The 14,950-nt window shown below is 41.5% G+C and overlaps 1 protein-coding gene across 8 annotated transcripts in view; it reads left to right on the top strand.

Moving 5' to 3' along the window:
* Nucleotides 1–14,950, top strand: part of GANC (glucosidase alpha, neutral C) — an 87,336-nt gene that overhangs the window by 68,918 nt on the left and 3,468 nt on the right. For all 8 annotated transcript variants that reach the window (XM_032176029.2, XM_058427771.1, XM_058427775.1 and 5 more), the window contains 7 exons: nucleotides 2,723–2,824; nucleotides 3,993–4,236; nucleotides 5,022–5,086; nucleotides 7,720–7,796; nucleotides 10,395–10,469; nucleotides 12,738–12,851; nucleotides 14,116–14,228. In XM_032176029.2, coding sequence (XP_032031920.1) covers nucleotides 2,723–2,824; nucleotides 3,993–4,236; nucleotides 5,022–5,086; nucleotides 7,720–7,796; nucleotides 10,395–10,469; nucleotides 12,738–12,851; nucleotides 14,116–14,228 — 790 coding nt within the window. The remainder of the gene's footprint in view (nucleotides 1–2,722; nucleotides 2,825–3,992; nucleotides 4,237–5,021; nucleotides 5,087–7,719; nucleotides 7,797–10,394; nucleotides 10,470–12,737; nucleotides 12,852–14,115; nucleotides 14,229–14,950) is intronic.

The following is a 14,950-nucleotide window of genomic DNA, read 5'->3' as shown; positions in this document are numbered from 1 at the left end:
AGAAAGAGAGGAAGTCAAACTATTCCTATTTGCAGATGACATGACTCTGTGTCTGGAAAACCCCACAGTCTCAGCCCAAAAGCTCCTTAAGCTAATAAACAACTTCAGCAAAGTCTCAGGATACAAAATCAACATATAAAAATCATTAGCATTTCTATACACCAACAACAGTCAAGCCTAGAGCCAAATCAGGAGCATAGTCCCATTCACGATTGCCTCAAAAAGAAGAAAATACCTAGGAATACAGCTAACCAGCGAGGTGAAAGATCTCTACAATGAGATCTACAAAACACTGCTCAAAGAAATCAGAGATGACACAAGCAAATGGAAAAACATTCCATGCTCATGGATAGGAAAAATCAATATTGTTGAAATGGCCATACTGCCCAAAGCAATTCATAGATTCAATGCTATTCCTGTCAAACTACCAATGACATTCTTCACAAAACTAGAAAAAACTATTTTAAAATTCATATGGAACCAAAAAAAAAAAAGAGCCTGAATAGCCAAGGCAGTCCTAAGCAAAAAGAACAAAGCAGGAGACAATATGCTACCCAACCTCCAACTACTACAAGGCTGCAGTAACCAAAACAACATGATACTGGCACAAAAACAGGCATGTAGACCAATGGAACAGAATAGAGAGCCCAGAAATAAGGTTGCACACCCACAACCATCTGATCTTTGACAAAGCTGACCAAAACAAGCAATGGGGAAAGGACTCCCTATTCAATAAGTGGTGGTGGGACAACTGGCAAGCCATATGCAGAAGATTGAAACTGGACTCCTTTCATATACCTTATACAAAATTAACTCACGATGGATTAAAGACTTAAAAGTAAAACCCGAAACTATATAAAGACCGTGGAAGACAACCTAGGCATTACTATTCTGGACATGGGAATAGGCAAAGATTTCATGATGAGGACACCAAAAACAATCGCAACAAAAGCAAAATTGACAAACGGGATCTAATTAAACTAAAGAGCTTCTGCACAGCAAAAGAAACTATCAATAGAGTCAACAGACAATGAGAGAAAATATTTACAAAGTATGCATCTGACAAAGGTCTAATATCCAGCATCTATAAGGAACTTAAGAAAATATATGAGAAAAAACAAACAGCCCCATTAAAAAGTGGGCAAAGAACATGAACAGACACTTTTCAAAAGAAGACATACATGTGGCCAACAAGCATAGGAAAAAAAGACCAACATCACTGATCAATAGAAAAAAGTGTATCAAAACCACAATGAAATACCACCTCACACCATTCAGAATGGCTATTATTAAAAAGTGAAAAGGTAACATGCTTGGCAAGGTTGCAGAGAAAGGAGAATGCTTATACACTGCTGGTAGGAGTGTAAAATAGTTCAACCATTGTGGAAAGCAATGTGATGTTTCCTCAAATAACTAAAAACAGAACTACCATTTGACCCAGCAATCCCATTACTAGGTATACACCCAAAGGAATACAAATCATTCTGTCATAAAGACACATGCACGTGTATGTTTACTGCAGCACTGTTCACAATAGCAAAGACATGGAATAAACTTAAATGCCTATCAGTGGTAAACTGGATAAAGAAAATGTGGTACATATACACCATGGAATACTATGCAGCCATAAAAAAGAATGAGATACCTTGCCTGTGATCTGGTCTTTGATTTTTCTTTTTTATTAAATTTTTATATATATATATATATATATATATATATGAATGAGATCATGCCCTTTGCAGGAACATGGATGGAGTTGGAGGCCATTATCCTTAGCAAACTAATGCAGAAACAGAAAACCAAATACCACATGTTCTCACTTAGGAGTGGGAGCTAAATGATGAGAACAAATAGACACATAGAGGGGAACAACAGACACTGGGGCCTACCTGAGAATAGAGGGTGGGAAGAGGAAGAGGATCAGGAAAAATAACTAATGGGTATTAGGCTTAACATCAGGGTGACAAAATGACAAAGTAATCTGTACAACAAACTCCTGTGACACTCGAGTTTACTGACATAACACACCTGTGCATGTACCCCTGAACTTAAATATTTTTTTAATGAGCAAAAGATTTCTGTAGACACTTTACAAAAGAAGATACATGAAGAGGCTGGGCATGGTGGCTCACGCCTATAATTTCAGCACTTTGGGAAGCCAAGGCAGGTGGATCACTTGAGGCTAGGAGTTCGAGACCAGCCTGGCCAACATGGTGAAACCCCTCTCTGCTAAAAATACAAAATTTAGCCAGGTGTGATGATGCACACTTGTAATCCCACCTACTTGAGAGGCTGAGGCAGGAGACTCACTTGAACCCCAGGAGGCAGAGGTTGCAGTTAGCCGAGATCGCGGCACTACACTCCAGCCTGGGCAAGTGAGAACATGACTCCATCTAAAAAAAAAAAAAAACCACATGTATTATATGCAAATTATATCTTAAAGTTGATTTTTCAAAGGGTTCCTCCTCTATCAGACCTAAATTATACTTCAAAAATAAGTGCAATTTCAGAATATTTTCCTAGAATGCTTGTTTTGTAGATTTTAATAACTTTTCACATTAGAAAATTGATACTTTTCATTGTAGAAAGTTAGAATTTATTTTAAGGCAAGAAATCGGTTCTCCTTTTCATTAAGTTGTCTTTTACAAATAAGGAATCTACATAGGAAATTGAACGCATAGGTTGATTTGTGATTTTAATACATTGTTGCTGGTGACCAAAGGTGCGGTGTGGACAGGCGACAACACAGCAGAATGGAGCAACTTGAAAATTTCTATCCCAATGTTACTCACTCTCAGCATTACTGGGATCTCTTTTTGTGGAGGTAAGATGAGTACTTTGAGGCTTGAAGTGCAAGGAAATAAAAAATGAGGGTGTTTTCATCAAAGCTGGATACAAATCCCTTCTCATTAGCTGTTGTGGGCAGACATAAATGTGGGAAAGAGAAAATGTGAGAAAGTGAAGACGAGCAGGTTAGAGAGGAGAGTGAAAGGCATGCCTCAGAGCTATTTCTGTCTGGTCTGTGTTGAGGACATGAAATCAAGTTGTCAGAAAGGGAGCCAGAGCCATTTTCTTATCACTTCCTTCCTAGACGTTCTTGATAACTAAGTTTCTCTTCCTGACAGCTATCTTTTCTTCTTGAAAGTGAGAAAAATAGAACTACAAGGAATTCAGCGGATCAGAAAGTCAGTCTTACAGAAATTCTTTTTACTCGGAAGATTTAAAATTCTGTGGCATATTTTAACTGTACTAAAACAAAAAGATATGCTTTTGAGAAAGATAAATTTAGTTAAAATAAGATTTTCCGATGGACTATCTTCCCTGCATCCTAAGAATTATCTGTAGATGAGAGATCTCAATGTGGAAGGGGCTCAAGATGACTGCAGTTCCAGCTGCTCCTTGTTTCCTGTAGGAGTAGAAGCAAATTAATATTCTTTTGATGCATGTGTTTTTATTGCATTGGTCCATGTACAATACAAGGAATATGTATATACCACTCAATGGCCCAGCATGGAATTCTATTCTGATAATCAGAACCTCTACTTCTGATTATCTGCTTCTCTTCAGTTCTTTCTGTTTTTATCTTAGTTCAGCTCTTGCTTCCAAAGGAAATCAGTTGCCAACCATCCCCCTCCAACACACACACACACACACACATACACACACACACACACACACACACAGTTATTTAATCAGGCAGACGTTTTTCAGTGTCTGGGTTATCTGGTTTGGGGAACATACAGGAATATTGATCTTGAAATAAAGCCTCTGACCTTTTGACAAGAAAGTAATATTCTAAGAGCCCATTGTCAGATCCCCAAACAGGCTGAATTATGTAGTAAGGGGTCACCTGTTTGAGGCCACGGCTTTATCCTGTCATTTGGACTGCATATACTGTGCTTTTCTCCTGTCGGTCTTCAAGACCTTAATTTCCCTGTGTGCATCATTTATTCAAAGCTTGGTTGCCTCACTTGGCCTTCTTTTGCTTCCAGCTGACATAGGCGGGTTCATTGGGAATCCAGAGACAGAGCTGCTAGTGCGTTGGTACCAGGCCGGAGCCTACCAGCCCTTCTTCCGTGGGCATGCCACCATGAACACCAAGCGACGGGAGCCCTGGCTCTTTGGGGAGGAACACACCCGGCTCATCCGAGAAGCCATCAGAGAGCGCTATGGCCTCCTGCCTTACTGGTATTCTCTGTTCTACCATGCACATGTGGCTTCCCAACCTGTCATGAGGTAAAAAAGCTTCATCCATTCAGGGACTCCAGCAACCAATCTGTAATAGAAGATCTCAGTGATTAAAGAATGCAGTAATTACAGTGATTTCAAGAGGAAGGTGAAGAAAAGCTACATGTTTAATCAAGTTTCAATAGGCTTATTGAGCAGCAGCGGTGAACAGGGTGCTGGCTGTTGGGGACACAGAAGATAAAAACTAGATCCTCTACTGCTTTCTGACTAAAGTGTGAATATTTGATAGGAGACAGAATAGAGATATTTCAAAGAAAAAGGAAGTGACTTTGTAATAAAATTCATTCAGTATTTAACCTATAAATATCTTCTCATGAAGAATAACTTATTTTCCCAGGCTTAGGCTTGAATCATATGAAAAAGTCTTGGCTCTTTGGCACGTTCCCATTTCCTTTGAATAGTTATAAAACTGGAAATAGGCCAAGCGTGGTGTCTCACACCTGTAATCCCAGCACTTTGGGAGGCCGAGGTGGGAGGATCATCTGAGGTCAGGAGTTTGAGACCAGCCTGACCAATATGGTGAAACCCTGTCTCTAAAAATACAAAAATTAGCTGGGCGTGGTAGTGTGTGCCTGTAACCCCAGCTACTTGGGAGACCGAGGCAGGAGAATCAGTTGAACCCAAGAGGTGGAGACTGCAGTGAGCCGAGATAGCACCACTGCATTCCAGCCTGGGCAACAGAGCGAGATCCATCTAAAAACAAAACTAAAAATATAAGTGATTGATGGCAATAAGATGTCTGTAATGTTAAAACAGTTTTTTTCTTTCCTCAGGCCTCTGTGGGTAGAGTTCCCTGATGAACTAAAGACTTTTCATATGGAAGATGAATACATGCTGGGTGAGCATTTCTGTTTTTTTTTTTTGAGACGGAGTCTCACTCTGTCACCCAGGCTGGAGTGCAGTGATGCGATCTCGGCTCACTGCAACCTCCGCCTCCCGGTCTCAAGAAATTCTCTGCCTCAGCCTCCTGAGCAGCTGGGATTATGTGTGCCCGCCACCAAGCCCGGCTAATTTTTGTATTTTTAGTAGAGACAGGGTTTCATCATCTTGGCCAGGCTGATCTTGAATTCCTGACCTCATGATCCACCCACCTCGGCCTCCCAAAGTGCTGGGATTACAGGCGTGAGCCAGTGGGCCTGGCCAAGCATTTCTTGATTGATTACAGTCATTATAAAAAGTGTAAATATGTTTTTATTATATTTTCTAATAAAAGAGCAATAAAAAAAGTTCCTAATTCCAAGAAAGACAAAAAATAAAAATATAGGAAATTCCTTCACCAAAATTTCTTTTTTTTTTTTTTTTTTTTTTTTGAGACAGAGTCTTTCTCTGTCCCCCAGGCCGGAGTGCAGTGGCGCGATCTCGGCTCACTGCAAGCTCCGCCTTCCGGGTTCACGCCATTCTCCTGCCTCAGCCTCCCGAGTAGCTGGGATTACAGGCGCCCGCCACCATGCCCGGCTAATTTTTTGTGTTTTTAGTAGAGACGGGGTTTCACCGTGTTAGCCAGGATGGCCTCGATCTCCTGACCTCATGATCCGCTCACCTCGGCCTCCCAAAGTGCTGGGATTACAGGCTTGAGCCACCGCGTCCAGCCTAAAATTTCTAATGCATTATTAGTAGGATCATACCTCCATTCTGTTGTGATGTAGCATTTCTCATAGTATTGTTCTTGCTGACTTATTTGTGGATGTCATTTAGGATTCTTGTTCTGGGTTCACTCCTCTAATCCTGTGAGATCACTTCGGGGAAGGGAAGTACTAAAAAACAGCCCAGGTGGTGATAGTAAAAAGACCAGAAGAGCTTATTTCATATGCAATAATAGAATTTTTCTTTGGTTGACCTCTTCTTTGACAAAGATTAACTATCAAATCCAGAACATAGAATTTTATCAGCTTAGTAGCAGGGCTCAAGAAGCCAGGCTAAATATACTGTTCCCCAAAGGGTGAATCTCATTTCTGAGTTCTATTTTTTTTTTTTTTTTTGAGATGGAGCCTCACTCCGTCACCCAGGCTGGAGTGCAGTGGTGTAATCTTGGCTCACTGCAACCTCTGCCTCCAGGGCTCAAGCAATCCTCCCACTTCAGCCTCCCGAGTAGCTGGGATCACAGGCATGCACCACTATGCCTGGCTAATTTTTTCTGTTTTTAGTAGAGATGGGGTTTTGTCTTGCTGCCCAGGCTAATCTCGAACTCCTGACCTCAGGTGATCCACCCGCCTCAGCCTTCCAAAGTGCTGGGATTACAGGTGTGAGCCACCATGCCCAGCCCCATTTCTGAGTTCTTTAAGTCTCCACTCATCATTAGGTCTCAGTTTAATAGTCACTGCCTTGGAGAAACTTCCCTGACCACTCCTTGTTTCCTTATACCTTATTCTACCTAGTAAAAATCAGCCCCTCTTATTATGTAACTTTCATTCCATTTTGTAATTTTGCCTCTTTTGGTATTTGTCTTAATTCTAATTAATTTGTAATTATTTTTTAATATTTGTTTTCACTAACTGTAAACTCCGTAAGGTCAGGAGCCACGCTTGTCTTATTGGCCACTATATCCCCAGAGGCTAGCATGGTGCCCGGCATGCTGTAGGCACTCAAAATAAGTATTTATTGAATAAAAGAGCAAAGTAGTAAGTGGGTGAATTTTACATATGTGTTGTGCCAAGGTCAAAGCAAATTTAATAATCCAGATTGCCTTTAAGAAAACTAGAGGCCAGGCATGGTGGCTCATACCTGTAATCCCAACACTGTGGGAGGCCGAGTATGAGATCGCTTAAATTGAGGAGTTTGAGATTAGCCTGGGCAATATAGCAAGACTCTGTCTCTACAAAAATTTTAAAAATTAGCTGGGCACGGTGGGTGTGTACCTGTCATCCTAGCTACTCAGAGGCTGAGGCCGGAGGATTACATGAGCCCAGTAGTTAGAGGTTGCAGTAAGCTGTGATTGCACTGCTGCACTCCCACTTGGGGAACAGAGTGAGACCCTGTCTCCTGTCTCTAAGAAAAAAAAGAAAAAGAAAACTGCAGCATCTTTGATGATAACTCCAAGCAAGAGGTTCCGAGCACCCACACTGACCACACTTCTGGATAATAGTTGTGGGCTCCCCATCATCAGTGTCACTGACAGCAAACAGTGAAGCACTTGGAAAGGAGCAATGGGGGTGCTTTGACTACTGACACACTAGCAGTTAGACACAAAATGAGACCGATGGACTGTGTTAGAGTCCCTTCCTATAATCTCAGTATACCCAGAGTGCATTAATGACAGGTGATGACCTTTTTGAGCTCACCTCTTTGAGCGCCTGCCCTCTTTCTATTAGTGCATCTCTCTGACGAATCATTGGTTCAACTCAGTCTCTGCCTCTACGAAGTTCACAGCTGGGAGGTCTGTAACACCATGAAAGCTAGCACTCAGTTAAAGAGAAAGGAGATTTTTAGACCTCTTATAATGATACTCAACTTTATTTCCTCTCCATTACTTAGGGAATGCATTATTGGTTCATCCAGTCACAGAACCAAAAGCCACCACAGTTGATGTGTTTCTTCCAGGATCAAACGAGGTAAGAGTAATAACAAACAGCCACATATCTGATATGTCTCATATCTCTCATCCCTTCTTTTAGGAAAGAGATTTCTTCATCATGTGTTTGTGAACACACTCCAGATGACTATAGCAAGTAATGATTATAATAAGTCATGACCACTGTCCTCAGAGGTCAAGAAACTTAATGGAAGAGAGGAGGGAGAAAGATGAATTGGTGAGGATTCCAAGGAGGATCAGAATGATTTTTAATCTTCACACTTTGACTAGTGAAAGTGAGTCCTGATAAACACACCGAGGCTTGGGGTAGGAAGAAATCTTCAGTCTGCTATGAGGTATCAAACTCTGGGGGAAAGCAGATATAAAGTGACTTTGCTTTTTGGTCTGGCTCTATCCGAATCCTGAGTTTTTGGTACCAAAAGCTGGTCTCAATACACTCTCTGAAGTGGGTAAAAAGTAAAAATAGTGACTCCCCTCCCAAATTCCTCTGCTCTTTTATTAGTTATTGTTACTAATTACTGTCTCAGGTATAAAATATCATCCTAGACCTGCTGGAGCCCAGGGCACTGAACCCAGGCAGGGCACAGGGGAGAGGAGGGAATACCGGTGGTCTGCAGGCAGAGAGCCATGGGTAATAAGAGCAGCCTCCAAAGACAGGCCACAGATAAATCCAGAGGGGCCAGGAGAAGAGCTGGAGCAAAACTCAGGTCACCAGACTAAGGGAGGAGGGTGTGGAAGGGAGAGCAGGAAGGAGACAGACCTTAGAGAGTATCCTTGAGCACTGGAGCATGCCACAGGGTTCAGCAGGCAGGGGAAGAGCCATGCAGGTATGGAGCTGGCATGGGACTGCCAGGCCACATAGTCATGGACTGTCAAGGCAAGTGGCAAGGTAGCTGAGCCAGGCCACGCTCGCTGCCCAGTACTGTCAGGTGCTGGGCTGGCAACCCCATGAAACCACATCCAGCGCCATGCTCTCCCTCAACATAGCTTTGCATGTTTGGTTGTTCTTTTAGTTTCTTGAGGCTTCTGTAACAAATTACCACAAACCTAGTGGCTTAAAACAACAAAACTTTATTCTCTCACAATTCTGGAGGCTTGAAGTCTGAAATCAGGGTGTCGTCAGGGTTGGTTTCTTCTGGAGGCCCTGAGGGAGAATCTGTTCATGCCTCCCTCTTAGCTTCTGGAGGTTGCCAGCAACCCTGGGCTTCCTTGGTTTGTAGCCATGTCACTGCAGTCTCACCTATCTTCACGTTGCCTTTTCCTCTGTGTGTCTCTGTCTCTTACAAGGACACTTGTGGTCACATTGAAGGCCCACCTGAATAATCTGGGATAACCTCCTTGTCTCAGGATCTTTAACTTAATCAAACCTGTGACCATAGAAGGTAATATTCATTCCTTCCAGGGATTGTGACGTGAATACATCTTTTTGAGGGGCGATGGTTCCACCTACTGTGCTTGTCATTATTGACAGAACAATAACCAGGCTTCTCTCCAGAATGTTCATGAACTATGGTCTGTCCTCTTGGTTTCTCCAGTTATTTGGAGTTCTGAAAATGAGGGCTCTTTACTAAGGTTCCCCTGCCAAGTAGAAACCAGACGAAAAGGTTAAATGCAACAATTGCTGAATAAATGCCCTGCCAGATATTTTTGCTGAGAATTTCTCAAGTTGATTCCAGCAAAAGTGGTGGGTTCCCATTAGGAGGAACTGGCTCCCTTTCCGACTTAGTCAAGAGTTTTATTCGTGATCTGTCATCATTCCAAACACATCGTTGTGAGTGTGTATTATGTTCCTTCAGCACTATTTCCTGGACTGTTCTGTGATTGTTTCTCTTGCTTCACAAACTTGCCGTATAAAGGATGTGGTAATCCCTGGAGGTGAACTTGCAAAATAGACTCCAGGGCTGCCAGAAAGTGTACTGAGCTAGAAGAAAGAAAAAGATGTTTGTTTTCATTCTGCTTCTGATGATATCTTAAGAATTTATCCCATCAAATTACTTTAGAGACCTTATTGGTACTTCAGCAACTAAACCCCCTTGATAGATAGCAACCTTATTCTTGAATTGTGCTTTGTTTAAAAAAAAAAAAGATACTATAATAGTAATTCAAGTTTCCATTTGTTGTCTTCGCAGATATGTTTCCTTCTCTGATGCTTCCTTTTCTCCTGCCTCTTTTGTAATTGATTTGCCTGCAATGTGCTTGTCTTCTTTGTTGTTGTTTTTTTCTTTTCTCCATCACCTCTTTCACTACTAGAAGCATTAAGTTTTTATAAGCCAAATGGATTATAAGATCCATGAGGACAGGAACTATGTCTTTTCTGTTCAGTCATGTATATTCAGCACCTGGCACAGTGCTGGGCACGTGGTAGATTGTTCAATCGGTAGCTTTTGGATGAATAGAAAACAAATGGCCTTTTAGTTAAATTAATCAGCCATAGTCCTTTGGGATCTTCTTAAAAGCACATATTCTTCCTAACTTCTACCCAATGTATTTTTTAAGTTATATTTATTTTAGCTTTCTGGTTATTTGAAATCCAGGTAAGTGGGTATTTTGCTGACTAATGAAATGGTGAGCAGAGTTGCTTATGTACTCTTTTTTACTGGACTCCATTACTTTCTAGGTCTGGTATGACTATAAGACATTTGCTCATTGGGAAGGAGGGTGTACTGTAAAGATCCCAGTATCCTTGGACACTGTAAGTTATTTTCAGACTACTGTTTTTACCTATCGTGCTCTATTGGTCGGCTAGGGCTGCCATGACAAAATACCACAGACTGGGTGGTTTTACCCAACAAACTTATTTTCTCGAGGTTTTGGAGGCTGGAAGTTCCAGATCAAGGTGCCAGCTGATTCTGTTCCTGGTGAGGGACCTTTTCCTGGCCTATAGACTGCTACCTTCTTGCTGTGCCTACACATGGTAGAGAGAGATAAAGAGAAGGTGCTGTCTCAGTTCTCTTCTTACAAGGACACTGTTCCTATCGTTTCAGGACCCCATCCTTATGACCACATTTTTAACCTTAGTTAACTCCATAAAGGCCCGATCTCCAAATATCTCAGGCTTGGGGATTCACCATATGAATTTGGGGGAGATACAAACTTTCAGTCCATAATGTGTTCCCCTGTAAAAAGACCAAGGATGCTAGTGTTCTGCACAATAGCACATACGCATAAAGACAGAAGGTAGGTCCGGGGGCGCCTAGTGCTGGGGCAGAGGAGGGTTAAGGAGTCATGGGGAATGACTGTAAACTGCTCCAGGGTTTCTTTTTGGGGTGATGAAAATGCCATAAAATTGATTGTGGTGACGGTTGCCTGACTCTGAATATGCTGAAAACTGTTTAATTGTATACTTTAAATTGGTGAGTTGTATGGTATATGAATTCTATCAAAGCTGTAAAATGTGAGAAGAAAAGAGTTAAAAATCACATCTACTCTGATTTCACAGAATGAGATATCAGAGACAAACACAGCTCTTCTCCGTATGTTTACATTTGCATGTCTAAGAAGAACAAAAACACTGAAAACAGAAAACATGGTAGTCACCATATGTGCCATCTGGAATGTCATTCTACAGGATTAAGGCAAAAAACAGGAGTTTTCAGTTGTAATCCTGGGCCCAGGGGAATGCATCAGTGATGATGTTAAAATCAAAGTGGTCCATCCAGGCTATCTTGAGTTTCTAAAGGGAACTTTCTTTCTACACCTGAATTGCAACCACTGCCACACTACCACAGGCCCAAAGTAGTGTGAAGATTAATAAATAGATACTGATATTATTTTGTAAACCATCAGCAGCAATATTAACCCCATTATTTAAAAAAAAATAGTTTCAGATATCAACTTTCAGATCTAGAAGAGAACTTAACAATCATCTACTCTAATCCCTCACACAGGTAAAAAACCCTGAGATTCAGAGAAGTTAAATTATTTGTCCAGGAACACAGCAAACTTGTGGCAGAACTGAGACAAGCCCCCAGGTGCATTCCCTTGGGCTGGACTCCCATTCTAGAACCCATTTCACTCTAACTTAATGGCCTTGTTCTTTGAAAAAAAAAAAAAAGAAGAGAGAGATTGGCCAGTGAGGGAGGAACATGTGTGGGGAGACGGAAGTGCTTTACTTCTCGGTGCCAAGGCAAGTTAAGCAGAGGTGGGACATCTGAACTACTGAGTCCTCAGTCTCAACTTCATGTATGTTCTTGTACTGTCCTGCATGCTCATTCTTGAGTCAGAGCAAAGCACAAGCCCTTCTGGGACACAGGCACCTTCCTTACAGGAGGCGGGAAACCTACCCAGGCATTGCTACCTGGAGTGCCATTCCAGAAGACTCATAGTTATGGGCCTGTTGTTAGGGTCTCTTAAAGTACCCTTGGTGGTCTCTAATGTAACAGCAGCAGTTTCACAGATTTACCCTCAGAATTGGGTCAGTCATCCAGGTAATCCACAGAAACAGGGAGCAAAAGGGGACAGGCTGCAGTGAGTGAGGACAAAAGTCATCTGCCCAAACCAAGAAACCACCATCAGTTATACATACATACATACACAGACTTCTGGGCCCACTCACACAGACAGAAAACTTCACTCTTTAGCAGGGTTCTAGAAATAAGCATGTATATACTACACTGATAGGAAAATTTTAAATACAAAATAGGAAAAGCCACTTATAGGATGGGCAGAAAGGAATTCATCACTTAAGAGGAAAAAACAGCAAAGACAGATAGAGATAACAAACCAATGAATGGTGGGAAGTTTCCCTAATAATTAAAAAATGGACCATTCTTCAGCATTAGAGCTCTTTTCCTTTTAATGCCAGGACCCCCATATTTGCCATCTCTGTGCCCCAAAATTTATTTTGCCTACAAATCCGTACTTGTAGAGTGTGAATTTTATGAAATGAAATATTTTTAAATTCTACCTTGAAATTTTCTTATATGAATACTGCTTCCCTGAGCGTGCTGCTCTGTTACAGATTCCAGTGTTTCAGCGAGGTGGAAGTGTGGTACCGATAAAGCCAACTGTAGGAAAATCCACAGGCTGGATGACTGAATCCTCCTATGGACTCCGGGTTGCTCTAAGCACTAAGGTATTTGGTAAATCTGTTACCCGTTTTGTTTCTACTCTTTCTTTACAGTGATAGCCTTTTGAGTGTGTGACACTATGTAAAAGTGGTGAGCTCCATCTGTGAGATAGGTGCTCCTGACATTTATCTAGAAATCAAGGTTTGAATCATTTCTGAATCACTGTTCAACTTGTCTGCCTTCCTTGGAATTGTTCTTAAGGGAACTCTTGAGATCTAGGAATGACAGAAATGTTCCTCTTGGGCACTGTGACTGTTGGTGCTCTTCAACTTGACATTGATTACTACTGGAGTGAATGCTTTTTGGGCCCTAGACAGCCTTCCCACATGGATTAGCCCTGAAACCCAGTCTCCCATAAAATGGTACCCATGTCTATGCACCATTTCAGAGATCCCAGTCCCAACCAGTGATTTCTTATCAGGTAGCTCCAACAACTAAAACCCCCTTGGGCAAAGCCTGGGAGGATCCAGAAATGATGTGTCCTTTTCAGAAGATTTTTTAAGCCCAGTGAGGCCTGTAGCAGATTCCTCTCCTGTCCATTTGTTCAAATCTAGTACAGAGCCAAACGAACACCAACCCTTACTCTTACTATATTAATACTTACTTGCATTGATATCAATATTATAAAATAATTCAGTTGTAGGGTTTTTTTTTCCCCTGTCTTTTTCACTGGCGTGTCTTCTTGGGCCAAACTGTGGGCCCCAGACCCATGTAAGGCCCCAGAATAAATTCAGAAGACTAGCGATCCATTGCATATCAGGCATTATCAATAATAGTAAACTGCTACATGGAGTGCTGCGGCATTGTTTGACATGTAAAAGGGGTCTTCCTACTAAAAATAAAAATAAATTAAAAAAAAGGAACCAGATACCATTCTCTAAGTGGAGGGTATTCTAAAGGTAGTTGATCTCATCTATTATGTATTATTTTTTTTAACATCGTTGTCATTCAGTGAACTTTCTTGGCCTTGTTGTCACATTCTGGTGGAGTATTTTCAGGGAATCCACTTATACCACTGAACATACTTCATAGTTTAAATTCTTTGAACAAAGCCTAACTCTTTGTGCTCCTCTTATGTGACTTTCCTGTTGTTTTACTATCTACTCAGGAGTGATTGGCTATTGAGTATGTTAGGTATTTGTACGACTACTTTATATAGCTTGAATTTTTCACAAACTTTTTACTCTATTGTTACTCTTTAGGAGCTGACATTCTTTTCCTATAAAGCTATCATATAAGCACATTCTGTCTCTGTGATTCATTCTCCAGGGTTCTTCAGTGGGTGAGTTATATCTTGATGATGGCCATTCATTCCAATACCTCCACCAGAAGCAATTTTTGCACAGGAAGTTTTCATTCTGTTCCAGTGTTCTGATCAATAGGTAATGGCAGCTAAAGAAACTGTTTGTTTTCTTAAGTAAATCACACTATCCGTTTGGCATCCTCAAATGCGCAGGTATGTTTTAGGGTACTATTTAAAGAAATGAATGGTGAAGGCCGTTTCTGGAATATTTTTCTTTTCTTTTCTTTTCTTTTCTTTTCTTTTCTTTTCTTTTCTTTTTTTTTTTGAGACAGAGTCTCATTCACTCTGTCGCTCAGACTAGAGTGCAGTGGTGTGATCTCAGCTCACTGCAACCTCCACCTCCTGGGTTCAAGTGATTCTCCTGCCTCAGCCTCCCAAGTAGCTGGAACTACAGGCATGCACCAACACACCCGGCTAATTTTTGTATTTTTAGTAGAGACGGGGTTTCACCATGTTAGCTGGCTGGTCTCGAACTCCTGACCTCAGGTGATCCACCCACCTCAGCCTCCCAAAGTGCTGGGATTACAGGTATGAGCCACCATGCCTGACCCATTTCTGGAGTATTTTTCAACCACTCTACCATGAATGATCCTCCTTTATTGTCTTTACCTTCCTTTCCCCCACTTTTTTTTTTTTTTTTTTTTTTTTGAGATGGAGTTTCACTCTTATTGCCCAGGCTGGAGTGCAATGGCACGATCTCAGCTCACCACAACCTCTGCCTCCCAGGTTCAAGCGATTCTCCTGCCTCAGCCTCCCAAGTAGCTGGGATTACAGGCATGCACCACCACGCCTGGCTAATTT

The sequence above is a fragment of the Hylobates moloch genome, unplaced genomic scaffold (assembly GCF_009828535.3).
Source record: "Hylobates moloch isolate HMO894 unplaced genomic scaffold, HMol_V3 SCAFFOLD_14, whole genome shotgun sequence".
Lineage (NCBI taxonomy): Eukaryota > Metazoa > Chordata > Mammalia > Primates > Hylobatidae > Hylobates > Hylobates moloch.
Note: the sequence above shows the minus strand (reverse complement) of the source record. Positions and strands in the feature narration are given on the sequence as shown.